At 45.8% G+C, this 27,930-nt stretch overlaps 2 protein-coding genes across 5 annotated transcripts in view; one reads left to right on the top strand and one right to left on the bottom strand.

Annotated features, from left to right (window-relative positions):
• The window catches only part of LOC134346015 (uncharacterized), a 43,744-nt gene extending 25,452 nt beyond the window's left edge, over positions 1–18,292 (bottom strand). Inside the window, exons 1-2 of the mRNA XM_063047355.1 lie at positions 18,191–18,292; positions 15,339–15,372 (exon numbers count right to left, since the gene is read on the bottom strand). Coding sequence (XP_062903425.1) covers positions 15,339–15,372; positions 18,191–18,292 — 136 coding nt within the window. The remainder of the gene's footprint in view (positions 1–15,338; positions 15,373–18,190) is intronic.
• A 6,027-nt stretch (positions 18,293–24,319) lies between these two features.
• The window catches only part of rtkna (rhotekin a), a 236,689-nt gene continuing 233,078 nt past the window's right edge, over positions 24,320–27,930 (top strand). For all 4 annotated transcript variants that reach the window (XM_063045173.1, XM_063045172.1, XM_063045171.1 and 1 more), the window contains exon 1: positions 24,320–24,911. In XM_063045173.1, coding sequence (XP_062901243.1) covers positions 24,840–24,911 — 72 coding nt within the window. In that variant the 5' untranslated portion in view covers positions 24,320–24,839. The remainder of the gene's footprint in view (positions 24,912–27,930) is intronic.

Genomic DNA, 27,930 nt, shown 5'->3' with positions numbered 1-27,930 from the left:
GAGGAGCCAAGCATTGCCTTGAAGACTCCAGCTTCCAGCCTCTAGCCTCTTGCCAAGCCAAGCCAAGTCTCCAGCCTCTAGCATCTAGCCTGAAGACTCCAGCCTTGCCTCAAGTCTCCAGCCTTGCCTCAAGTCTCCATCCTCCCGCCTCGCCTCGCCTCAAGTCTCCAGCCTCCAGCCTCACCTCTAGTTTCAAGTCTCCAGCCTCGCCTCTAGTCTCTAGTCTCAAGTCTCCAGCCTTGCCTCTAGTCTCTAGTCTCAAGCCTCCAGCCTCACCTCTAGTCTCAAGCCTCCAGCCTCGCCTCTAGTCTCTAGTCTCAAGCCTCCAGCCTCGCCTCTAGTCTCAAGTCTCCAGCCTCCAGCCTCGCCTCTAGTCTCCAGCCTCCAGCCTCACTTCTAGTCTCAAGTCTCCAGCCTCCAGCCTCGCCTCTAGTCTCCAGCCTCCAGCCTCGCCTCTAGTCTCCAGTCTCCAGCCTCGCCTCTAGTCTCCAGCCTCCAGCCTCACCTCTAGTCTCAAGTCTCCAGCCTCCAGCCTCACCTCTAGTCTCAAGTCTCCAGCCTCCAACCTCGCCTCCAGTCTCAAGTCTCCAGCCTCCATCCTTGTCTCTAGTCTCAAGTCTCCAGCCTCCAGCCTCGCCTCTAGTCTCAAGTCTCCAGCCTCGCCTCTAGTTTCCAGCCTCCAGCCTCCAGCCTCGCCTCTAGTCTCCAGCCTCCAGCCTCGCCTCTAGTCTCAAGTCTGCAGCCTCCAGCCTCGCCTCTAGTCTCAAGTCTCCTGCCTCCAGCCTCGCCTCTAGTCTCAAGTCTCCAGCCTCCGCCTCTAGTCTCAAGCCTCCAGCCTCGCCTCTAGTCTCCAGCCACCAGCCTCGCCTCTAGTCTCAAGTCTCCAGCCTCCAGCCTCGCCTCTAGTCTCGTCTCCAGCCTCCAGCCTCGCCTCTAGTCTCAAGTCTCCAGCCTCCAGCCTCCCCTCTAGTCTCAAGTCTCCAGCCTCCATCCTCGCCTCTAGTCTCAAGTCTCCAGCCTCCAGCCTCAAGTCTCCAGCCTCCAACCTCCAGCCTCGCCTCTAGTCTCAAGTCTCCAGCCTCGCCTCTAGTCCCCAGCCTCCAGCCTCGCCTCTAGTCTCGTCTCCAGCCTCCAGCCTCGCCTCTAGTCTCGTCTCCAGCCTCCAGCCTCGCCTCTAGTCTCAAGTCTCCAGCCTCGCCTCTAGTCTCCAGCTTCCAGCCTCGCCTCTAGTCTCAAGTCTCTATCCTCCAGCCTCGCCTCTAGTCTTGTCTCCAGCCTCGCCTCTAGTCTCAAGTCTCCAGCCTCCAGCCTCGCCTCTAGTCTCAAGTCTCTATCCTCCAGCCTCGCCTCTAGTCTTGTCTCCAGCCTCGCCTCTAGTCTCAAGTCTCCAGCCTCCATCCTCGCCTCGCCTCGTCTCCAGCCTCACCTCTAGTCTCAAGTCTCCAGTCTCCAGCCTCCAGCCTTGCCTCACCTCGTCTCCAGCCTCACCTCTAGTCTCAAGTCTCCAGCCTCCAGCCTCGCCTCGTCTCGTCTCCAGCCTCCAGCCTCGCTTCTAGTCTCAAGTCTCCAGCCTCCAGCCTCGCCTCTAGTCTCAAGTCTCTAGCCTCCATCCTCGCCTCTAGTCTCAAGTCTCTAGCCTCCATCCTCGCCTCTAGTCTCAAGTCTCCAGCCTCCAGCCTCCAGCCTCGCCTCTAGTCTCAAGTCTCCAGCCTCGCCTCTAGTCTCAAGTCTCCAGCCTCGCCTCTAGTCCCCAGCCTCCAGCCTCGCCTCTAGTCTTGTCTCCAGCCTCCAGCCTCGCCTCTAGTCTCGTCTCCAGCCTCCAGCCTCGCCTCTAGTCTCAAGTCTCCAGCCTCGCCTCTAGTCTCCAGCCTCCAGCCTCGCCTCTAGTCTCAAGTCTCTATCCTCCAGCCTCGCCTCTAGTCTCAAGTCTCCAGCCTCCAGCCTCGCCTCTAGTCTCGTCTCCAGCCTCCAGCCTCGCCTCTAGTCTCAAGTCTCCAGCCTCCATCCTCGCCTCTAGTCTCAAGTCTCCAGCCTCCATCCTCGCCTCTAGTCTCTAGTCTCAAGTCTCCAGCCTCGCCTCTAGTCTCAAGTCTCCAGCCTCCAGCCTCCGCCTCTAGTCTGAAGTCTCAAGCCTCCAGCCTCGCCTCTAGTCTCAAGTCTCCAGCCTCCGCCTCTAGTCTCAAGTCTCCAGCCTCCGCCTCGCCTCTAGTCTCCAGCCTCCAGCCTCGCCTCTAGTCTCCAGCCTCCAGCCTTGCTTCTAGTCTCAAGTCTCCAGCCTCGCCTCTAGTCTCAAGTCTCCATCCTCCACCCTCACCTCTAGTCTCAAGTCTCCAACCTCCTGCCAAGCCTCGCCTCGTCTCTTGCCTAGCCCCGAGCCTGTAGACTCCAGCCTTCAGCCTCCATCCTCCAGCTTCTAGCCTCCAGCCTTGCCAAGCCAAGCCAAGTCTCTAGCCTCTAGCCTCTTGCCTGAAGACTCCAGCCTCGTCCTGCCTGCCTGCCAAGCCTCGTCCTTGCCTAGTTCTGGGGTCCGAGCCAGAGGCAAGACCCAGGTTCTGGGTCCTTGTCCAGTCTCTGGCTCAGAGTCCAAGCCCGGGCTCCCAGCTCTCTTGTTCAGTCCTGTTCCAGGTTCCTGGTTTTCCTGTCCATGTCCTTGCCGTCACACTGTATCCTAGTCCTGTCCCTAGTACTTCAGTGTCTGTGTCTTGCACTTGGGTCCGTCCCCAGCCGTGCCCTTGTGACACTAAGAGCGAGTAGGCACCATGGTCTTTTCCTTGTGATCCCAAGACACCTTTGCACATTGTTAATCTGGTTCAATGAGTTATCGGATGAGAGCAGGTGCAGATGGCTGGGGAGCTGCCTGGTCTCGGTCGTAGCAAGGACAAGGCCTCACGCAACAATGTCCATGAGGCAATAAGATCATAACATACAGGAGCAGAATTCGGCCGTTTGATCCTTTGAGCCTTCTCCACCATTCCATCATGGCTGATCCATTTTTCCCCTCAGCTCCAATCTCCTGCCTTCTCCCTGAATCCCTTCATGCCCTGACCAATCAAGTACCTATCTGCCTGAAACATACCTAACAAATTGGCCTCTACAGATTCCCGTGGCAATGAATTCCACAGATTCACCACTCTTTGGCTAAATAAATTCCTCCTCACCTCCATTCAAAAAGGATGCCCCTCTATTCTGAGGCTGTGTCCTCTGATCCTAGACTGTCTCACCATGGGAAACATCCACTCCACATCTGCTCTGTCAATGCTTTTCACCATTTGACAGGTTTTATTTCTTCTGAATTCTAGTGAATACACACCCAGAGCCATCAAATGCTCTTCATCTGTCAAACCATACAATCCTGGAATCATTTTCATGAACCTCCTTAGAACCTTCTCCAGAGTCAGCACATCTTTTCTAAGATAAGTGGGCCAAGGTTGCTCAGAATACTCCAAGTTAGGCCTCAGCAGTGCTTACCTCAACTTACATCCTTGCTTTTATATTCTAGTCCTCTTGAAATGAATGCCAAAATCGCATTTGCCTTCTTCACCTGCAAGTTCCTCACTGCTTTATCCATGCTAGAATCGTTACTATCTCTTAACTTGTTCAGTAGCCTGATGGGTGGTACCTTGTCAAAGGGCTTCTGAAATCCAAGTACATAACATGAACCAGTCCTCCTTTGTCTATCCTGCTTGTTATTTCTTCAAAGAATGCTGACAACTTTGTCAGGCAAGATTTTCCCTTGAGGAAACCACTCTGACTATGCTCTATTTTATCATATGCCTCAAAATACCCTGAAACTGAGTCCTTAACAATCGATTCCAACATCTTCTCTACCACTGAGATCAGACGAACTGGCCTATAATTTCCTTTCTTCTGTCTTTCTCCCTTCTTGAGAAGTGGAGTGACATTTGCAATTCATTAGGTTTCAGAGCTCGGAAAAAGAGACGCAGCAGACTTTTAACATTGTAAATCAACAAGTTGTTTGTTATGTCTCCCCGCTTGCTGTTAAATGGAGACACCTCATTTTCCCTTAACAGGGAGAGAGAGTGCCTGTGGTATGTCGAATTTACCAGCTGAACGAGTAGTCTTTGGGGTACTGCAAGTCTGGGTCTTTACTGATGCTTTGCTGCACGCTTGAGTGCTTGGTGGGGGGCGCCGATGCTTTTTTTTGCTGGTGGGGAGGGGGATCGTTGCTTTGCTGCTGCTTATGCGTGGATTGGGGGGAACTGCGGGGGGAGGGTTTTGGGGTTCTAACATTCAACTGTCATTCATTCTCTGGGGCACTCCTCTGTTTTCGTGGATGTTTGTGAAGAGAAAGAATTTCAGTATGTATATTGTACACATTTCTCTGACTTTAAATGTACCTGTTGAAACGTATTGGACTGCTGAGTTCCTTAAGCATTCTATGTCTGTTGCTACCTTCAGACCTATCAGTTTCCCAAGAACCTTCTCCCTAGTAATGGCAACCTCTGACCACTCACACTCTGGGACATCCACCGTACTGCTTTTGTGTTCCACAGTGAAGACTGATGCAAAATACTTATTCATTTCATTCACCTTTTCCTTGTCCCCCATTATTATTTCTCCAGCATTATATTTCAGCGGTCTGATATCCATTCTCACCTCTCTTTTACACTTTATGTATAGAGTCACAGAGAAGTACTGCACCAAAGCAGCCTGTTCGTTTGGTCGGGGAGAGTGAGGAAGTGATAGATAGGAGCGAGAGGCTGGTAATTACGCCGAGGCATCAGGAGACAGGTAAGTGGATAACAGTCAGGAGAAGGGAGGGCAGGAGTCAGATGCTAGAGAGTACCCCTGTGGCTGTCCCCCTTAACAATAAGTACTCCTGCTTGAGTACCATTGGGGAGTAAGACCTGCCTGGAGGAAGCAACAGTGGCTGCATCTCTGGCACAGAGTCTGGCCCTGTGGCTCGGAAGGGCAGGGAAGGGAAGAGGATGGCAGCAGTGATAGGGGACTCTATGGTTAGGGGGTCAGACAGGCGATTCTGTTGATGCAGGAAAGAAACGCGGCTGGTAGTTTGCCTCCCAGGTGCCAGGGTCTGGGATGCTTCAGATCACGTCCATGATATCTTGGCAGGGAGGTTTGCTAAGGCTATTGAGGAGAGTTTAAACAAGAATTCCTGGGGGGTGGGAACCGAACTGAACTGACAGAGGAAAGTGAGGTTGGCTCACAAATAGAGAAAGCTTGGAGACAGTGCGAGGAGAGGATAGGCAGGTGATAAAGAAGGGACGCACTCAGACCGATGGTTTGAGATGTGTCTATTTTAATGCGAGGAGTATTATGAATAAAGTGGATGAGCTTAGAGCGTGGATCAGTACTTGGAGCTATGATGTTGTGGCCACTACAGAGACTTGGATGGCTCAGGGGCAGGAATGGCTACTTTGAGTGCCGGGTTTTAGATGTTTCAGAAAGGACAGGGAGGGAGGCAAAAGAGGTGGGGACGTGACACTGCTGATCAGAGATAGTGTCACGGCTGCAGAAAAGGTGGACGCCATGGAGGGATTGTCTACTGAGTCTCTGTGGGTGAAGGTCAGGAACAGGAAGGGGTCAATAACTCTACTGGGTGTTTTTTATACACCACCCAATAGTAACAGGGACATCGAGGAGCAGATAGGAAGACAGATTCTGGAAAGGAGTAATAATAACAGGGTTGTTGTGGTGGGAGATCTTAATTTCCCATGTACTGATTGGCATCTCCCTAGAGTGACGGGTTTAGATGGGGTAGAGTTTGTTAGGTGTGTTCAGGAAGGTTTCTTGATACAATATGCAGATAAACCAACAAGAGGACAGGCTGTACTTGATCTGGTATTGGGAAATGAACCTGGTCAGGTGTCAGGTCTCTCAGTGGGAGAGCATCTTTGAGATAGTGATCATAATTCTATCTCCTTTATGATAGCATTGGAGAGGAATAGGAAAAGACAAGTTAGGGAAATGTTTAATTGGAATAAAGGAAAATATGAAGCTATCAGGCAGGAATTTGGAAGCATAAATTGGAAATAGATGTTCTCAGGGAAACGTACAGAAGAAATGTGACAAATGTTCAGAGGATATTTGCATGGGGTTCTGAGTAGGTACGTTCCTATGAAACATGGAAAGGATGGTAGGGTACAAGATCCGTGGTGCACAAAGGCTATTGTAAATCTAGTCAAGGAGAAAAGAACAGCTCACAAAAGGTTCAAAAAATTAGGTAATGATAGGAACCTAGAAGATTATAAGGCCAACAGGAATGAGCTTAAGAATGAAATTAGGAGAGCCAAAAGCGGCCATGGGAAGACTGTGGCAACAAGATTAAGGAAAACCCCAAGGCTTTCTACAAGTATGTGAAGAGCAAGAGGATAAGATGTGAAAGAATAGGGCCAATCAAGTGTGACAGTGGAAAAGCGTGTATGGAACCGGAGGAAATAGCGGAGGTACTTAATGAATACTTTGCTTCAGTATTCACTACGGAAAAGGATCTTGGTGATTCTAGGGATGACTTGCAGTAGACTGAAAAGCTTGAGCATGTAGATATTAAGGAAGAATATGTGTTGGAGTTTTAGGAAAGCATCAAGTTGGATAAGTCACCGGGACCGGATGGGATGTACGCCAGGCTACTGTACGAAGTGAGGGAGGCGATTGCTGAGCCTCTGGCCATGATCTTTGCATCATCAATGAGGATGGGAGAGGTTCCGAAGGATTGGAGAGTTGCGGATGTTGTTCCCTTATTCAAGAAAGGGAGTAGAGATAGCTCAGGAAATTATAGACCAGTGAATCTTACTTCAGTGGTTGGTAATTTGATGGAGAAGATTCTGAGAGGCAGGATTTATGAACATTTGGAGAGGCATAATATGATTAGGAATAGTCAGCATGGCTTTGTCAAAGGCAGGTCGTGCCTTACGAGCCTGATTGAATTTTTTGAGGATGTGACTAAACACATTGATGAAGGAAGAGCAGTAGATGTAATGTATATGGATTTCAGCAAGGCATTTGATAGGGTACCCCATGCAAGGCTTATTCAGAAAGTAAGGAGGCATGGGATCCAAAGGGACATTGCTTTGTGGATCCAGAACTGGCTTGCCCACAGAAGGCAAAGAGTGGTTGTAGACGTGTCATATTCTGCAGGGAGGTCGGTGACCAGTGGTGTGCCTCAGGGATCTGTTCTGGGACCCCTACTCTTCATGATTTTTATTCATGACCTGGCTGAGGAATAGGAGGGATGGGTTAGTAAATTTGCTGATAACACAAAGGTTGGGGGTGTTGTGGACAGTGTGGAGGGCTGTCAGAGGTTACAGCGGGACATTGATACAATGCAAAATTGGGTTGAGAAGTGGCAGATGGAGTTCATCCCAGATAAGTGTGAAGTGGTTCAATTTGGTATGTCAAATATGATGGCAGAATATACTATTAATGGTAAGACTCTTGGCAGCGTGGAGGATCAGAGGGATCTTGGGGTCAGAGTCCATAGGACACTCAAAGTGCTGCGCAGGTTGACTCTGTGGGTAAGATGACATACAGTGTATTGGCCTTCATCAACCATGGGACTGAGTATCAGAGCAAGAGGTAATTTTGCAGCTATATAGGACCCTGGTCAGACCCCACTTGGACTACTGTGCTCAGTTCTGGTCGCCTCACTACAGGAAGGATATATAAGCCATAGAAAGGGTGCAGAGGAGATTTACAAGGGTGTTGCCTGGATTGGGGAGCATGCCTTATGAGAATAGGTTGAGTGAACTTGGCCTTTTCTCCTTGGAGCGACGGAGGATGAGATGTGACCTAATAGAGGTGTATAAGATGATAAGAGATTGATCGTGTGGATAGTCAGAGGCTTTTTCCCAGGGCTGAAATGGCTGCCATAAGAGGGCACAGGTTTAAGATGCTTGGGAGTAGGTACAGAGAAGATGTCAGGAGTAAGTTTTTTACTCAGAGTGGTAAGTGTGTGGAATGGGCTGCTGGCTATGGTAGTGGAGGTGGATACGACAGGCTCTTTTAAGTACATGGAGCTTAGAAAAATAGAGTGCTGTGGGTAACCGTAGGTATTTTCTAAAGGAAGGACATGTTTGGCACAGCGTTGTGGACTGAAGGGCATGTATCGTGCTGTGTGTTTTCTATATTTCTATGTTCAGGCCATCCAGACCATGTGGAAACGATTTAAATTGCCTCCTCCCTTCAATCTGCACCAGAACAATAGCCCTCCATACTACTACCAACCACGTACCTATCCAAACTTCTCTTAAACTTTGATATTGAACTTGCATGCACCACTTGTGCTGGCAGCTCATTTCACGCTCTCATGTCCCTCTGACTGAAGAAGTTTCCTTTCATGTTCCCCTTAAACTTTTCACCTTTCACCCTTAACGCATGACCTCTGGTTGTAGTCCCACACAACATCAGTGGAAAATGCCTGTTTGCATTTACCCTATCGATACCACTCAATTTTGTATACCTCTATCAAATCTCTTCTCAATCTTCTACATTCTAAGGAATACAGTCCTAACCTATTAAGTTTTTCCTTGTAACTCACGTCCTCCAGACCAGCAACATCCTTGTAAATTTTCTCTATACTCTTCAACCTGTTTCCATCTTTCTAGCAGGTAGGTACCTAAAACTACACACAATACTCCAAATTAGATCTCATCATTGTATATTACAACTGCAACATAACATCCCATCTCCTGTACTCAATACTTTAGATTATGAGAACACTCAGTCCTCTTTTATTGTCATTTAGAAATGCATACATGCATTAAGAAATGATACAATGTTTCTCTGGAGTGATATCACAGAAAACAGGACAAACCAAAGACTAACACTGACAGAACCACATAATTATAACATATAGTTACAGCAGTGCAAAGCAATACCATAATTTGATGAAGAACAAACCAAGGGCATGGTAAATAAAGTCTCAAAATTCCCCGAGTCGATCGACTCCCGAGTCTCCGATAGCAGGCGGCAAAAGGGAGAAACTCCCTGCCATAAACCTCCAGGCACCATCAACTTGCCGATGCTTTGGAAGCAGCCGACCCTGAGTCCATCCGTCCGAAAACTCCGAGCTTCCGAACAGCCTCTCCGATACAGCCTCCCGAGCGCCATCCTCTGCCGAGCGCCTTCGACCTCTCCCCAGCCGCTGAAACACGCAAAGCCGAGGATTTCTAGGCCTTCAGCTCCGGAGATTCCAGTTACCACACAGTAGCAGCGGTAGCAAAGCAGACATTTCAGAAGTTTTCCAGGTGTTCCGCTGTGCTCTCATGTCTCTGTCCATCAAATTAGGATTGTGCACGGTCCTCTACTTGACAGATAACAGATATTCATCACCGGAAAGGCCGCGCGCGCTGTCGTTGCACTGCCATCTTCTCCCCAGAGAAGGCAAATATGCCAAGAGCTTTCTTTACAACCCCATTGTTGGGCAGAAAGAACTACAGTATGAAAATCACTGAATTCAAATGAAACTGACGGACCAACTGTCTTTGTTTTGCCATGTGCCTGGAGATGGAGGCTGCCATTTTGTGGAACTGTTTTATATCCTCTGTTTTGTGTGTTAGTTGCTTGGCTTGACCAGTGTTTTAAAGACACAATAACGCCTCAGGTAATCTGCTGAATTCGGAATCATTTCCAAATAAGAAGTTATTTTTGAGCTGTTCTTTGGTTGGATACAACATGCAGGTTTGTGAATGTTGCCCTGTGTCTGGTCTGTGTGATTCAAGCAGATTGAGAAGAGCGAGCCATAAATTACCAATTGTCACTTGCTGGGAAGAGGGCAAGAAGTGGATGCTGGCCTGGAGCGGGGGCAATAAATAGGTGCTGAAGGTCAGGCACATGACCTACAGCCAGTGACACTGGAGTACAGTATTTGAATTGGTAATAAATTGATATAAAAGCAGGTCTGCTGGCATTAGCAACGAACACGGATATGAGGAGCCCCATGGACACGTGGCGATTCAAAATGGAACTACGAGAAACATGTCGCCAGCTGTAGAAACCCCTTTTTAACTGGAAATATATTTTCTGTTCTTTGATTATTTAGGAAAAATTAGTTGGTGCGCATATAAGCGAGGATATAATCGATCAGAGTTATAGGGAAGTAGTCACCCCAAAGTTGCAGGAGGCGGGTAGCTGGGTGACCGTCAGGAGAAAAGGAAATAGACAGTTAGAGTAGAGCACCCTGTGGCCATTCCTCTCAAAAACAAGTATACCGCTTTGGATACTGTTGTGGGGGATGACCTCCCAGGAGAATGCCACAGCAACTGGGTTACAGGCACCAAGCATGGGTCCATGGTGCAGAAGGGAAAGAGAGAAGGGAGCAGTAGTGATAGGGGACTCGATGGTGAGGGGAAGAGACAGGAGGTTCTGTGGATGTGAACAGGACACATGATGTGTCAGATCATGTCCACAACATTTTGGAGAGGGAGGGGAAGCAGCCAGATGTCTTGGTACATATTGGTAACAATGACATATAAGGAAAAGTGAACAGGTCCTGAAAAGAGAATTTAGAGAGTTGGGTAGAAAGCTGAGAAGCAGGACCTCTCAGGTAGTAATTTCTGAATTGTTGCCTGTGCCACACGCCAGTGAGGGTAGAAACAGGATGATCTGGCAGATAGATGTGTGGCTGAGAAGCTGGTGCAGGGGGCAGGGCTTCAGGTTCTTGGATCATTGGGATCTCCTGGGGGAGGTATGATCTGTACAAAAGTGACGGGTTGCACCTGAACCCAAGAGGGACCAGTATTCTCGCAGGCAAGTATGTTAGAGCTGTTGGAGAGGGTTTAAATGAACTTGGCAAGGGGGTGGGAACCAGGGTGAAGGGACCCAGGAAAGGACAGCTGGTAAAAATGTAAAGATAGCGTGCAGTCAGATTATCAGGAAGGGCAGGCAAGAAGATTACTGGTATGAGGTTGTGGCCATCACTGAATCGTGGCTGAAGGATGGTTGTAGTTGGGTGCTGAATGTCTGAGGTTACACATTATATCAGAGGGATAGGAAGGTAGAATTGAAAAGAGGATGCTGTCCAAGTTGCATGCCATCTTGGTCAATGTCTCCCATCCACTACATAATGTACTGGTTGGGCACAGGAGTACATTCAGCCAGAGACTCATTGCACCGAAATGCAGCACAGAGCATCATAGGAAGTCATTCCTGCCTGTGGCCATCAAACTTTACAACTCCTCCCTTGGAGGGTCAGACACCCTGAGCCAATAGGCTGGTCCTGGACTTATTTCATAATTTACTGGCATAATTTACATATTACTATTTAACTATTTATGGTTCTATTACTATTTATTATTTATGGTGCAACTGTAACAAAAACCAATTTCCCCTGGGATCAATAAAGTATGACTACTATGACTAGGCAGAGGGGGTGGTGTGGCTCTGCTGGTAAAGAATGGCATCAAGTCAGTAGAAAGATGTGACATAGGATCAGAAGATGTTGAATCCTTGTGGGTTGAGTTCAGAAACTTGCAAGGATAAAAGGACCCTGATGGTAGTTATATACAGGCCTGCCAGCAGTGGCTGGGAGGTGGGCCACAGATTAAAACAGGAAATAGAAAAGGCGAGTCAAAAGGGCAATGTTATGGTAGTTATGGGAGATTTTAACATGCAGATTGAGTGGCAGAATCAGGTTGAGAATGAATCTCAAGAGAGTGAGTTTGTTGAATGCCTAAGAGATTACTTTTTAGAGCAGTTTGTTGTTGAGCCTACCAGGGAATCAACTATACTGGATTGGGTGTTATGTAATGAACTGGAGGCAATTAGAGAGCTTAAGGTAAAAGAACCCTTAGGAACCAGTGATCACAATATGATTGTGTTCAACTTGAAACTTGATAGGGAGAAAGTAAAGTCTGATGTAGCAGTATTTCAGTGGAGTAAGGGAAATTACAGTGATCTGAGAGAGGAGTTGGCCAAAGTAAATTGGAAGGAGCTGCTGGCAGGGATGTCAGCAGAGCAGCAATGGTGTGAGTTTCTGGGAAAAATGAGGAAGGTGCAGGACATGTGTATTCCAAAAATGAAGAAATACTCAAATGGTAAAATAGTACAACCGTGGCTGACACGGGACGTCAAAGCTATTGTAAAAGCTAAAGAAAAGGCATACAACAAAGCAAAAATTAGTGGGAAGATAGAGGATTGGGAAGTTTTTAAAAACCTACAGAGAGCAACCAAAAAATCATTAGAAGGGAAAAGATGAAATATGAAAGCAAGGTAGCAATTAATATCAAAGTGGATAGTAAAACTTTTTTCAATTATTTTAAAAATAAAAATGAGAGTGGATATAGGACCACTAGAAAATGAGGCAGGAGAAATAATAATGGGGGACAAGGAGATGGATGCTGAACTAAATGAGTATTTTGCATCAGTTTTCACTGTGGAAGACGCTAGCAATGTGCCTGATGTTGTAGTGTGTGAAGGAAGAGAAGTGGGTGCAGTTACTGTTACAAGAGAGGAAGTGCTCAAAAAGCTGAAAGACCTAAAGGTACATAAGTCACCTGGACCAGATGAACTGCACCCTGGGGTTCTGAAAGAGGTAGCGTTAGAGATTGGGGTGAAAAATGATTTTTCAAATAATTTCTAATGGAAAATTGCAAATGTTACTCCACTTTTTAAGAAAGGAGGAAGGCAGCAGAAAGGAAATTATAGACCAGTTAGCCTGACCTCAGTGGTTGGGAAGATGTTAGAGTCAATTGTTAAGGATGAGGTGATGGAGTACTTGGTGGCACAGAACAAGATAGCACATAGTCAACATGGCTTCCTTCAGGGAAAATCCTGCCTGACAAACCTATTGGAATTCTTTGAGGAGATTACAAGTAGGATAGATAAAGGGGATGTAGAGGATGTTGTATACTTGAACTTTCAGAAGGCCTTTGACAAGGTGCCACACATGAGGCTACTTACCAAGTTCAGAGCCCATGGTATTACAGGAAAGTTATTAACATGGTTAGAGCATTGGCTGATTGGTAGGAGATGGTCAGTGGGAATAAAAGGATCCTTTTCTAGTTGGTTGCCAGTGACTTGTGGTGTTCCGCAGGGGTTGGTGTGGGACCACTTCTTGGTGTACCTGGTGTAGATGCATTTCCCTGGGAAACTGGAAGTCTCTCAGACTTTCCACATCCCACACACAGTAGAAAAAACTACCTCTGGAGCCATTCTCACTACACTACTATATGCTAACAGATGAGGCTTGACCAAATAAGAACAGAAAGGGAGACCTTACCAGATACTTTACCTTGCCAAAGTCTAATGAGCCAAAACCTCTTTGCAGCCACCAGGAGTGAGGGGACAAATTTGATGTACTTCACCAGGGGCAGTGTGGCACTGCGTCCAGAACTGAGACAATGCTGCCCTCCCTGTGTTTGCTCAAGTGAAGACAAGCCCTACTGTGATCAACTGATGATTTTGATGGGCTGTGGAGATTTAGGCTATATGCATGTATATCCTGCATTGTTGTGTTTTACTGATCTTCTACATGTGCTTGTTGCGTTGTGTATGTGAGGACAGGGCCTCACACTGTGGTGTTGCAGGTCTGTCAGGGCTGGTCCACTCCACAGGGGTGGGAGAGGGGCGGTGGTGTGGCATTGTGTCCAGGCTGCCGACCCTCCTTCCCCACCCCCCCACCCCCACCAACCTCAGTGTTCGCTCGGTGGGAGACGGCCTCTATTGCCGTTGACTGTGGATTGATTGTTGTATCTGTACAACTACATACCAATTAGATAAAAGCACGCACATGGAAGTTGAAGGGAACTGGTATATTCACACTGCAGAGAGAGCAACAGCAGGAGAGATTAATGCATTTAGGTAAGTTATCAGTGCCAAGGGGAGTCATTGCTCTAAAAGAAATAGATCCACATATCACACTTCCTCCCCCTTCAGATTAAAGTAACATAAAACTGTATATGTAACAATACATTCAATTTCCCTTTCACAGACCGTATACAGATAAACATGCTTTCACAATACCAGTCCATTATTAACTTAACAATACTAAAGATTCATTCTTTTGAGTGGCGCTTGGTTTCGTTCAGGATAGCACCTTTGGACCTGTGGAATGGTGTTAGGTTTGGCAGATGTCTTGTCAAGCACCATTTTTTGTGTTGCAGGTGTCACATTGCTGTAGGTGACATGACCATCACTGACAGGTAGCTCCGGTGGCTGCCATGTGTCTATCCTGTTGGTAGCAGTTGACTCAGGTGTATTCTTTGTCTGAGGATTCATGATGTCTCCATGTATGATCTCCAACATCCACTGTGTACATCAGTGGTCTAGTTCTTGTAGTTATCCCACCAGTAATCAAGTGCTGGGACTTCCTGTCCAAACTCAAAACTCCTTGCTGCATAACTGTTTATTCTGCACTTCCCTCCATAGGTCTGGTTTCAGGAGGTCTACGCGAGATCTCAGATTCCTGCTCATGAACAGCATTGCAGGTGTTTGATTTGTCGAACCATGAACAGAGCTGTGATACACAAAAAGGAAGTTGTCCACCTTGTGCTTTAGGGAAATGTCCTTCTTGTCCATAGCTTAACGGACTTTTTGAAGGTTTGGGCCAACCTTTTGCTGGGTTTTGAAGAGCTGACTTGAAATGTTTGCTGCCATTTTTCTTCAAAAGTAGTCTGAACTCTTCTGATGTGTATTGTGGTCCATTGTCACTCACAATTTGTTTTGGTGAGCCATTTCTGGTAAACATAGCCCTCAGAGCTGAAACAGTCTTTTCATTGGTATGACCTCTGGCCACTTTGAATGAGCATCAACAGCAATCAGAAACGTGGAGTCCATGAACGGCCCAGTGAAGACAATATGCGCTCTTTGCTGTGGAGAAGATGGCCACTCCACGGTGTAACGGTGCTTGTCAGGGAGCATTCTGAACTTACAACAGCTTCTCTTCAAGTCTTCAATCTATCTACCTATTCCTGGTCACCACACATAGCTCCAGGCAAGACTCTTCACCCTGACTGTACCCCAGTGTCCTTCATGTAGATGCTCTAACACTCTGGTGTGCAGTTTCGAGGGAACCACAACACGAGATCCACACATCAGCGTTCTTTAACATCCTGACAGTTGGTCTCGTCTCACTGAGAACTCTGGAAACAGGATTGCCACGAGCTGGCCATCCTTGCATGGTGATGTCACAGACTTCTGACAATGACAGGTCATCCCTTGTTATTCTTTGTATTTCAGAATTTGGTACTGGCAACTGGTCCACCAATGCTGTGTGGAGCACTTCTGCTGGGTCACAGGGTCACAGTCTTCTTCTTCAGTTGTCAACAGTGGAAGATGTGACAAGCTGTCGGCATTGCTGTGTTGTTTGGTACCTTGAACTTTATGTCATCAGAGTGGGCTCCTGGGAAAGGTACCCAAAGTTGCAACCGGGCAGCAGTCATCACTGGAGTTCCCTTCCTAAGATTGAAAACAGACACAAGGGGCTGGTGATCTGTCACTAGCGTAAACTTTTGTCCGTAAGGGTAGTGGTTGAACCTCTTTATTCCTCATACTGGACTAAGAGCCTCTTTGATGATCTGTGTGTGGCTGTGTTCTGTGCTCATCAGTGATCTTGAAGCAATCGGGCATTCAGATCCATCTTTCAGAATGTGTGACAAAGTGGACCCAATGCCATTAGGGGACACATTGCACGCCAGTCTGATGGACAGAGATGCATCACATTCGATGATCAGTTCTTCTGATGCTATTAATCCCTATATTTCATTGAATGCTCTTTCACATCTTTCTGACCATTCCCGCTTAGCTTCTGTCTGCAACAGTGCATTCAATGGGTGCATCACTGTAGCAATGGTTTGGGAGAAACTGGTGGTAGTAGTTTACAAAGCCCAAGTATGACCTGAGTTGTGACACGTTTTCCGGTTTGGGTGCCTGTAGCACTGCTTCAGTCTTCACTTCCAACTTCTGTAAGCCATGCTTGTCAATGACATGTCCACAATATGAGATTTCATTCTTCAAAACCTCACATCTCTTGTGGTCTCTTTGCACACAGACCATACTCACTCAGCCTGATCAGCACCTTACCAAGGTTCTGGAGGTGCTCTTCATCATTCTTGACCATCACAATGATGTCATCAAGGTAACATTGTGTTCCTGGGATACCATGGAGAACTTGGTCCATTGTTCTTTGCCAAATTGCTGGGGCTGATGCAGCGCCAAAGACAAGACAATTATACAGGAACAGTCACTTGTGGGTGTTGATCGTGAGGAAGTTCCTGGTTGACACCTCAATCTCTATTTGCAGATAGGCTTCTGACAAATCAATATTTGGAAACCTCTCCCCACCTGCCAAAGATGCAAATATGTCTTCTATTTGTGGTGGGGCACACCAGTGTATGCAGCACAGGGCTGATGCTCACTTTAAAGTCTCTGCATATGCAAACATCTCTGGCTTTCCCTTTCTTGTTCTCCAGGGCAATGGTTGTGGCCCAATCACTTCACCCAGGCTACGTCCACACTACACCAGATAATTTTGAAAATGTCGGTTTCGAGTAAAAACGACAGGCGTCCACACTAAGAGTTTTTCAAAATATCTTTGTCCACATTAGAACGGATATTTGGGTGAATCTCCTCCTACTGGGCATGCGTAGGACACACAGAAAACAAGCGAAGAGGAAACGGTATACTTGGTGCACGTTTGTCCAGTTACAGAGTAGAGAAACTTCAAAGGAATTGCTCTTGGCTCTCACGCAGGAGGACTTAAAACTGAAAAAAAAACAAATACTGGAGCGTATGGAGACAACCGACAGGGAGTTCACGGACAGTGTGACTCGGCTGACGACGAACATTGAAAAACTGACTAACTCTGTTGCATTAATAAAGCACCTTGTTAAATGTATAAAACATGTCTGCATCAGTGTTATCTTGTATTTCCATACAATGTTACATTAGGCTGTTACACATCTATTGTCAGAGAAGTACTTGCATAAATAGGTAAAGCACCTTCATACAAGCAAGGACAGAAAACAGAGCAAAGTGAGTATACTTATTTATTCAGTAAGCTATGGGTCAGAGTATTTGGTGAGTACATCTCTAACTCTTCTGGCTTCAATCTCGTTGCCGTCTGTCCTGAAATTGTTAGGTTATGTGGTGCAGAATCAAATATCGCTGTGATGATTGTACGCTCTAGTATCAATTGTTTGGCGACAATAAAGTAGTAATAATAATTATAATAATAAGAAGAAGATGAAGAAAACAATGAACTGCTGGGCTGCGGCTATCTGTTCCGGCACATCATGACAGCAGTTTTAAAAATCTCCGGTTACCCCATCCGCACTGCAACAGATATTAGGTATTTTCAGATTTATTCACTCTGGAGACCGTTTCTGAAAATCTCTGTTTTCGGGGGATGAAAAGGCTGTTTTAGTGTGGACAGAGGGTCAAAATAAAGAGAAAAAGCTTCGTTTTCAAAATTATCTGGCGTAGTGTGGACGTAGCCTCAGCCTTGGAGAGAATGCCAGACTCAGAGGTTCAGCATCAACCTTAAGACCATAAGACACACAAGCAGAATCAGGCCATTCAGCCCATCAACTCTACTGTGTCATCCAATCATGGCTGATCATTTTTTCTCTGCCTCAGCCCCACTCTCGGCCTGCTCCCCATAACCTTTGATGCTGTGTCCAATCAAGAATCTAACAAGCTCTGCCTTAAATTCACCCACTGACCTAGCTTCTGCAGCTAGCTGTGGTAATAAATTCCATAAATTCACCACCATCCAGCCAAAGAAATTTCTCCGCATCTCTGTTTTAAATGAATACCCCTCTATCCTGAGGCTGTGCCCTTCTATCTCAGACTCCCCCATCATGGAAAACATCCTTTCAACGTTCGAAGAGTTTCAATGAGATCCACCTTCCCCCCCACCACTGCATCCTTCTAAATTCCAGTGAGGACAGACCCAGAGCCATCAAACGTTCCTTGTATGATAACCCTTTCATTCCGAGAATCATCCTTGTAAACCTCCTTTGAACCCTCTCCAATGCCAGCACATCTTTTCTTAGATGAGGAGCCCAAAACTGTTCACAGTACTCAAGGTGAGGCCTTACCAGAATCTTATAAAGCCTCAGCATCACCTCCATACTCCTGTATTCTAGAACTCTTGAAATGAATGCTAACATTGCAATTGCCTTAAGGCATATTGGAAATGCCATAACATTTGTTTTAAAATGTCATGCATAAGGCACTGGATACACTTTATGGAATCTTGGTGTTGCTGCTTCACCCAGTTAAATCTGGCTTTCACACCTTTGAGTTTATCAGTATCTTTCTCGAATACCTTCTCATTAGCATTAAGCAGCTGTGACAGACTCTGATTAGTGCTCATTTTGGGTTGCAGTTGCTTGTTGATCACACATTGAGACCTTTCACTGTGTGCCAGTCTAGTTGGATTTTTCTCAATTATTCATGTTTGAAAGGTGCTGAACCTCCACTTTTCAATATATAAAGGTCTAACTGCTGTGTTTGGCCTCCATGCATCACACTCACTTTCAGTTTGCCTTTGGGAGACACCTTTTCACTGGTGTAGGTCTTTAGCATCACTGAGGTCTTTTCTAATGGTAGCTTAGTAAACAGTATGTTGTAATCAGCCTCAGAAGTTATAGACAAAGGTGATTCTCTATCCAGCTCCATTTTTAGTTTTACACCAGACACATCTATTGTGATCCATATGATTTTCTGATCTGCTTCGGTTTGCTATGTACAGCAGGTGTAGGATGACAGCTCACCTTTGTCAGGCTCTGTTCTGTCTGATTCTATTTCATATTCAGTCACTTTAGACATTTGTTTAGTTTTGTGTTTGACCCTTTTCACTCTGTATGGTTACTCCCCCTCTCCCTCCCTTAGTCTGTTACACTTTCTGCGAACATTTTCTTTGAATCAACAGTCATATGCAAAATAGGAGGATTTGCCAGATTGATAATATTTTTGGCTTTTTGCAGCATTCAGAGACATTTTGTGCATTTCACATTCTAAACTCTCTTTCTGTAGTTCTGCTGCATCCTTTGCTGCAGTCTCCAACAATATTGCAATGGTCAATGTCCATTCTAAGCTTAAGTCTCTTTCTGATGGTAGGCTGTCTTTAGTGCTTTGACTATGCATACCACAACCATGCCTGTCCCTTAATTCATCAGAAAGTCAATCTCTAAAGTCACAGTATTGGGAAAGCGTGCACAGTTCTGCAATATATTCTGAAATGCTTTCATCCTTTGACTGGTTCCTTTTGTAAAATCTAAATCTCTCAGCTATTACTAGTGATTTAGGGCTCGAGTGATTTTGTAAAATTGGAACAATCTCGCTTACTGGCTTTTTAATTCTTTCCTCTCTAAAGTCTGTTGTCCCGTAACTGTTGGTGCAGATAGTGATATTCGCTGAATTTCAGGTTCCTATTGGTTGCCAATTTGTTGCGTCTGTGCAATTATATATCAATTAAATAAAAGCAGTCACAGGGGAGGTGAGGTTAACTGGTGTATTCACATTGCGGAGAGAGTGAGAGAAAGATCAATGCACATGAGTAGACAACAGATCAATGTGTATAGGTAAGTTATCAGTCCATAAGTAATGCTAAGGGAGTCACCAGTCAGAAAGAAATAGATCTATACTTTACATCGATGGTGCAAGTTTTGGGACTCGTTTATTGCATGACTGTGATACCATTTGTGCCAGCTAACTTTGTGTGTGCTTTGTGCGGCTGCTGTTAATATGTTCTGCATCTTGACCCCAGATTAATGCTGTTTCATTTGGCTGTATTCATGAGTATTCGTGTACGGTTGAATGACAATTAAACTTGAATGAATCTCTGCTTTAAATATACGCAATGACTTGTCCTCCAAAGCCGTCTGCAGCAACGAATTCCACAGATTCACCAGCCTCTGGCTAATAAATTCCTTCTATTAAGGGACACCCTTCTATTCTGAGGCCGTACCATTTGGCCCTAGACTTCCCCACTAGAGGAAATATCCTCTCCACTTCCACTCTATCCAGGCCTTTCAGTATTCGATAGGTCTCAATGAGATTTCCCCTGCCCCCACCAACATTCTTTTAAACTCAGGTGAGTACAGAGTCAGAGCCATCAAATGCTCCTCATATGTTAACTTGTTCATTCCTGGATCATTCTTATAAACCTTCTCTGGACCTCTAGTTAATCTAGAGAAGTGTGAGGTATGCATTTTGGATCGTCTTATCCTCACCAGACATGTATAGTAAATAACAGGGATCTTGGAGTGCAAGTTCATGGCTCTTAAAAAAAATAGCTACAGAGGTGGGGAGAGTAGTGAAGAAGGTATTTTGCTTGCTTTCTTTTATCAGCAACAGTACTGGACATAAGTGTTGGGACATCATGTTGCAGATGTACAAGACATTGGTTAGGACGTACATGAAACATCACTGACTGCCCTGGTCATCACACTGCAGGGAGGCTGTGGTAGTGCCAGAAAAAATGCCAAGGAGTTTCACCAGGATGTTGTCTGGCTTTAGTTACAAGGAGAGATTGGATATGCAGAGAGCTCAGGAGACTGAGGGGTAAGCTTGTGTAAAATTATGAATGATATCAATATCATCGTTTTCTCTCCAGGGTAGGAAAGTCTAAAATGTGAGTACATTCTGTTGTTGTTTTCCTTTTATACCATCTCAACATACTTTTGGAATGATTTATCTGTATGGCACGCAAAACCAAACATTTTGCTGTATCTTATGATACAATCAGTGGTCACTTTATAACGTACACCTATACAACTGCTGGTTAATGCAAATATCTAATCAGCCAATCATGTAGTTGCTCAATACATGAGAGCATGCAGAGATGGTCAAGAGGTTCGTTTGCAGTTCAAACCAAACATCGGAATGGAGAAGAAATGTAATCTGTAACATTGATAGTGGAATGACTCTTGGTGCCAAACGGAGTAGTTTGAGTATTTCAGAAACTGTTGGTCTACTGATTTCTTTCTTTATTTCATTTAGAGATACGGTGGTGAACAGGCCCTTCTGGCTCTTCAAACCCTGCGGCCAGCGACCCAACGATTTAACACCATCGACCATAAGATATAGGAGAAGTAGGCCATTCGGCCTATTGAGTCTCCTCGGGCATTCAATCATGGGCTGATCCAATTCTTCCAGTCATCCCCACTCCCCTGCCTTCTCCACATATCTTTTGATGCCCTGGCTAACCAAGGACCTATCTATTTCTGCATTAAATGCACCCAATGACTTGTTGCTCATGGCAACAAATTCCACAGATTTACCAACCTCTGACTAAAGTAATTTCTCTGCATCTGTTTTAAATGAACTTCCTTCAATCCTGAAGTTGTGCCCTCTTGTCCTAGACTCCCCTACCATCGAAAATAACTTTGCCATACCTAACCTGTTCAAGCCTTTTAATATTTGGAATTTTTCTATGAGATTCCCCCTAATTCTCCTGAACTCCAGGGAATACAGTCCAAGAGCTCAAACAATAATGAGGTGGCCTATAGGGAAGAAGTCATCTCTATGACACAGTGGTATCAAGAAAAGAATCTCTCCCTCAATGTTGCAAAAACAAAGGAGCTGGTGGTGAATTACAAGAGGAATGGAGACAGGCTAACCTCTATTGACATCAATGGATCTGGGATTGAGAGAGTAAACAGCTTTAAGTTCCTCAGCATCCATATCACCGAGGACCTCACGTGGTCTGTACACTCCAATTCTGTGGTGAAAAAAGCACAACAGTTCCTCTTTCACCTCAGATGGTTGAGGAAGTTTGATATGAGCACCCAATTCCTAAGAACTTTCTACAGGAGCACAATTGAAAGCATCCTGACTGACTGCATCACTGCCTGGTATGCCAACTGTGCCTCCCTTAACCACAGGACTCTGCAGAGAGTGATGTGACAGCCCAGCACATCGGTAGTTGTGAACTTCTCATGATTCAGGACATTTACAAAGGCAGGTCTGTAAAAAGGGCCCATAGGATCATTGGGTACCTGAGTCACCCCAACCACAATCTATTCCAGCTGCTACCATCCGGGAAACGGTATCGCAGCATAAAAGCCAGGACCAACAGGCTCTGGGACAGCTTCTTCCACCAGGCCATCAGACTGATGAACTGACGCTGATTTGAGTGTACTCTATATTACATTGACTGTTCTATTTATTATAAATTACATTACACATTTAGATGAAGATGTAATGTAAAGATTTTTACTCCTCATGTATGTGAAGAATGTAAGAAATAAAGTCAATTCAATGCTGTCAGACATTCCTCATACAGTAACCCTTTCATTCCTGGAATCATTCTCATGAATCTTCTCCGAACCCTCTCCAATGTCAGAACATCCCTTCTGAAATAAGGAGCCCAAAACTGTACACAATACTCCAAGTGTGGTCTCACAAGTGCCTTATAGAGCCTCAACAACACATCCCTGTTCTTGTATTCTATACCTCTAGAAATGAATGCCAACATTGCCTTCACCTTCTTCACCACCAGTTCAACCTGGAGGTTAACCTATAGTCATAATCATAGTCGTAGTCATACTTTATTGATCCCAGGGGAAATTGGTTTTCGTTACAGTTGCACCATAACTAATTAAGTAGTAATAAAACCATAAATAATTAAATAGTAATATGTAAATTATGCCAGGAAGTAAGTCCAAGACCAGCCTATTGGCTCAGGGTGTCTGACCCTCCAAGGAAGGAGTTGTAAAGTTTGATGGCCACAGGCAGGAATGACTTCCTATGACGCTCTGTGTTGCATCTCGGTGGAATGAGTCTCTGGCTGAATGTACTCCTGTGCCCAACCAGTACATTATGTAGTGGATGGGAGACATTGTCCAAGATGGCATGCAACTTGGACAGCATCCTCTTTTCAGACACCACCGTCAGAGTCCAGTTCCATCCCCACAACATCACTGGCCTTACGAATGAGTTTGTTGACTATGTTGGTGTCTGCTACCCTCAGCCTGCTGCCCCAGCACACAACAGCAAACATGATCACACTGGCCACCACAGACTCGTAGAACATCCTCAGCATCGTCCGACAGATGTTAAAGGACCGCAGTCTCCTCAGGAAATAGAGACGGCTCTGACCCTTCTTGTAGACAGCCTCAGTGTTCTTTGACCAGTCCAGTTTATTGTCAATTCGTATCCCCAGGTATTTGTAATCCTCCACCATGTCCACACTGACCCCCTGGATGGAAACAGGGGTCACCGGTACCTTAGCTCTCCTCAGGTCTACCACCAGCTCCTTAGTCTTTTTCGCATTAAGCTGCAGATAATTCTGCTCACACCATGTGACAAAGTTTCCTACCGTAGCCCTGTACTTAGCCTCATCTCCCTTGCTGATGCATCCAACTATGGCAGAGTCATCAGAAAACTTCTGAAGATGACAAGACTCTGTGCAGTAGTTGAAGTCCGAGGTGTAAATGGTGAAGAGAAAGGGAGACAAGTCAATCTCCTGTGGAACCTTAGGGTATCCTGCACAAGGACTCCCAAGTCCCTTTGCATCCCTGCATTCTGAATTCTCTCCTCATCTAAATAATAGTCTGCCTGTTTATTTTTTCCACCAAAGTGCATGACAATACACTTTCCAACGTTGTATTTCATTTTCCACTTATTTGCCCATTCCCCTAAACTATCTAAATCTCTCTGCAGGGTCTCTGTTTCCTCAACTCTACCTGCTGCTCCACCTATCTCTGTATCTTCGGCAAATTTAGCCGCAAATCCATTCATCCCATAGTCCAAATCATTGACCTACATTGTAAAAAGCAGCAGTCCCAACACCGACCCCTGTGGAACTCCACTGGTAACCGGCAGCCAGCCAGAATAGGATCCCTTTTACCCTAGCCTAATCACCGGATAATTTACAATGACCAATTACCCGACTAACTGGTTCTCTTTGGACATTTGGAGGAAACGAAGGACCCAGAGGAAATCCACATGTTCATGGGAAGAATGTACAAACACCTTACAGATGACGTTGGAATTGAACTTGAACTCCCAACTCCGATGTCTGGGGCTGTCATAATGCTACTCTGTGGCCATCGATGCTTCAGGCCAATATCCTTGATCAGGACTGATGGTAAAGGGTGCTGGTGATGGGTGTCAGCCCAAAATACCAACTGTTTAACCATTTCCATTGATGCTGTCTGACCTGCTGATTTCCTCCAGGAGTCTGTGTGTTGTTGTGGATTTTCAACATCTGCAGAATCTCGTGTTTATCCTGATGGTCTCAGCTGAAATGTTGACTGTTTATTCATTTCCACAGACGCTGCCTGACCTGATATTTCCTCCAGCATTTTGTGTGTTGCTGTGCATTTCCAGCGCCTTGTGTTCAGCAGCAGATCACACTGGTTCCACCCCTGTATCTAATAAAGTGGCACTGAGCGTAGGTTTGAGTTGAGGGAAAAACTAGGCGGCAAGTTCTTACAGTAACAGCTTTTCAAAGGCATTTGCTCAGCTGACAGACGAGAAAGGCAAAACGCAAGCAAATGGTTAGCATTGACGAGTGGGGCCGAGGGGCCTGGTTTTGTGTGGAGTTGCTCTGCATCTGCGGAGGTAGGGTTAACAGACGCCGAGGACGGTCTTCCAGCCGAACTGTTGCTTAGTTGCCCGAGTTGTGCGGGATGATACTGCCGCTGCTGCCGCAGTGAATGGCGCTAGTGTGTGCAGAGTGAGAGGCTGCATTCACACAGCCGCTTCCTGTGGGCGAAGAATGCGCAGCTGGTAGCGAATGAATGCTTGTGGGAGGCGCAGGCTGGGGCTGGGGCTGTGCGGGGCCAGGCGGGGCTGACACCGCGGCTGGACCGAGATTCGGACCCGCTCAGTGCCTCGCGGGGCCGCGTCCGGACACGGGACAGACCGTGGCCATGTCTCGCACAGCCGGGGGCGAGGAGTAAGCGGCAGGAATGGACGAAACCATCCGGATCATGGAGGACCTCAACCTGCTCTACATCCGCCAGATGGCCGAGAGTCTGCAGGTACCGGGGGGGCGAACGGGAACAGCTTATCGGAGTCTCAGCCCAACTCTGCAGAAATCTGAACTCACATGTTCAGGGGCGGCGCTGAGGGAGCGTCGGGGGGAGGGGCGGGGAGCGGCGCCGAGGGAGCGTCGGGGGAGGGGGCGGGGAGCGGCGCTGAGGGAGCGTCCTCCTTGACTAAAGTCCCTCAGTTTGCGCTATACATAAGTTACAACTGATGCAAAACTTGGTGTTCGTGAGAATCTTCAGAGCTTCAGGGGACGTGGACAAACTAAGTAAATGGGCGAAGATGTGCAGATGGAATTGAATTTGAATTAGGTAATCCACATCACGGGCCTAATGTAAGCAGAAAAGGTCTGGTGTAGACACATGAGCCTACAGATACTGGGACCTGGAGTAGCAGACAATCTTTGTGAAGAACTCAACGTGTCCCATTTTGGTTTGAGTGAACAGTGTGATGGAGGTGGTGAGCAAGGTGGGCTGGAAGAGTACATCACTGTAGATTCCATGACTGCAATTTGGTTAAAATATAATGTTTTAAAGATGTTTAAATGATTTTTAATGATAAACTTGCAGGGAAATGCAGACTGGCTGAATGTTTGCAGATGACGAAAAAACTGATGTAGTTGTGGATGGTAAGAAAAGTTGTTGAAGAATTCAATAGGATCTGGATCAGAATGAAATATGGGCAGACAATGTCTGGCCGTAGCTGATGTGAGGAAGACCCGAGCCAGGGTCAACCTGTGTAAAGCCGCAGGGTCTGATAACGTGCCTGGTCACATGCTGAGGGATTGTGCAGCCCACTTAACAGAGATCCCAACGAACATCTGTAACATCTCTCTGAAACAGCCCATTGTCCCTCAGACTTTTATAAAGAGCCTATGGACTTTATAGATTACAGAGGAGGATACGTGTGCTACCCTGAGGCAAATCAGGGTGGATAAATCCCCAGGGCCTGACAAGGTGTTCCCTTGGACCCGACGAGAGGTAAGTGTAAAAACTTTGGAGCCCTAGCCAGGATATATAAATCATCCTTAGATACAGGAGAGGTACCAGAGGATTGGAGGTTAGCCAATGTTGTGTTGTTTAAGAAAGTCTCTAAACTTAAATCAGAAAATTATAGGCTGTTGAGTCTGACATCAGATGTGGGAAAGTTATTGGAAGGTATTCTAAGGAACCGAATATACAAGATATTTGGATGGTCATGGACTGATTGAGGTTAGTCCATATAACCATATAACAATTACAGCATGGAAACAGACCATCTCGACCCTTCTAGTCCGTGCTGAACGCTACTCTCACCTAGTCCTATCGACCTGCACTCAGCCCATAACCCTCCATTCCTTTCCTGTCCATATAGCTATCCAATTTTACCTTAAATGACAATATTGAACCTGCCTCTACCACTTCTGCTGGAAGGTCGTTCCACACAGCTACCACTCTCTGAGTAAAGAAGTTCCCCCATGTGTTACCCCTAAACTTTTGCCCCCAACTCTCAACTCATGTCCTCTTGTTTGAATCTCCCCCACTCTCAATGGAAAAAGCCTATCCACGTCAACTCTATCTATCCCCCTCATAATTTTAAATACCTCTATTAAGTCGCCCCTCAACCTTCTATGCTCAAAGAATAAAGGCCCAACTTGTTCAACCTTTCTCTGTAACTTAGGTGTTGAAATCCAGGTAACATTCCAGTAAATCTCTGTACCCTCTCTATTTTGTTGACATCTTTCCTATAATTGGGTGACCAGAACTGGACACAAAACTCCAAATTTGGCCTTACCAATGCCTTGTACAATTTTAACATTACATCCCAACTCCTATACTCATTGCTCTGATTTATAAAGGCCAGCATACCAAAAGCTTTCTTCACCACCCTATCCACGTGAGATCCACCTTCAGGGAACTACTGCATTCTTCAGTGCCCTACCATTTACCATGTATGGCCTATTTTGATTAGTCCTACCCAAATGTAGCACCTCACATTTATCAGCATTAAACTCCATCTGCCATCTTTCAGCCCACTCTTCTAACTGGCCTCAATGTCTCTGCAAGCTTTGAAAACCTACTTCATTATCCACAACACCACCTATCTTAGTATCAACTGCATACTTACTAATCCAATTTACCACCCCATCATCCAGATCATTAATGTATATGACAAACAATATTAGACCCAGTACAGATCCCTGAGGCACACGACTAGTCACCGGCCTCCAATCTGACAAACAGTTATCCACCACTACTCTCTGGTGTCTCCCATTCAGCCACTGCTGAATCCATTTTACTACTTCAATATTAATACCTAACGATCGAATCTTCCTAACTAACCTTACGTGTGGAACCTTGTCAAAGGCCTTACTGAAGTCCATATAGACAACATCCACTGCTTTACCCTCATCAACTTTCCAAGTAACCTCTTCAAAAAATTCAATTATATTTGTCAAACAAGACCTTCCACACACAAATCCATGTTGACTTCCTAATCAGACCCTATCTATCCAGATAATTATATATACCATCTCTAAGAATACTTTCCATCAATTTACCCACCACTGACGTCAAACTCACAGGCTGATAATTGCTAGGTTTACTCTTAGAACCCTTTTTAAACAATGGAACCACATGAGCAATACGCCAATCCTCCGGCACCATCCCCATTTCTAATGACACTTGAAATATTTCTGTCAGAGCCCCTGCTATTTCTACACTAACTTCCCTCAAGGTCCTAGGGAATATCCTGTCAGGACCCGGAGACTTATCCACTTTTATATTCCTTAAAAGCGCCTGTAGTTCTTCTTCTTTAATCATCATAGTTTCCAAAACTTCCCTACCTGTTTCCCTTATCTTACTCAATTCAATATCCTTCTCCTTAGTGAATACCGAAGAAAGGAAATTGTTCAAAATCTCCCGCATCTCTTTTGGTTCCACACATAGCCGTCCACTCTGATTCTCTAAGGGAACAATTTTATCCCTCACTATCCTTTTGCTATTAATATAACTGTAGAAACCCTTCGAATTT

Source organism: Mobula hypostoma, chromosome 4 (genome assembly GCF_963921235.1).
Source record: "Mobula hypostoma chromosome 4, sMobHyp1.1, whole genome shotgun sequence".
Lineage (NCBI taxonomy): Eukaryota > Metazoa > Chordata > Chondrichthyes > Myliobatiformes > Myliobatidae > Mobula > Mobula hypostoma.
This window is presented reverse-complemented; position numbering and strand designations above follow the sequence as displayed.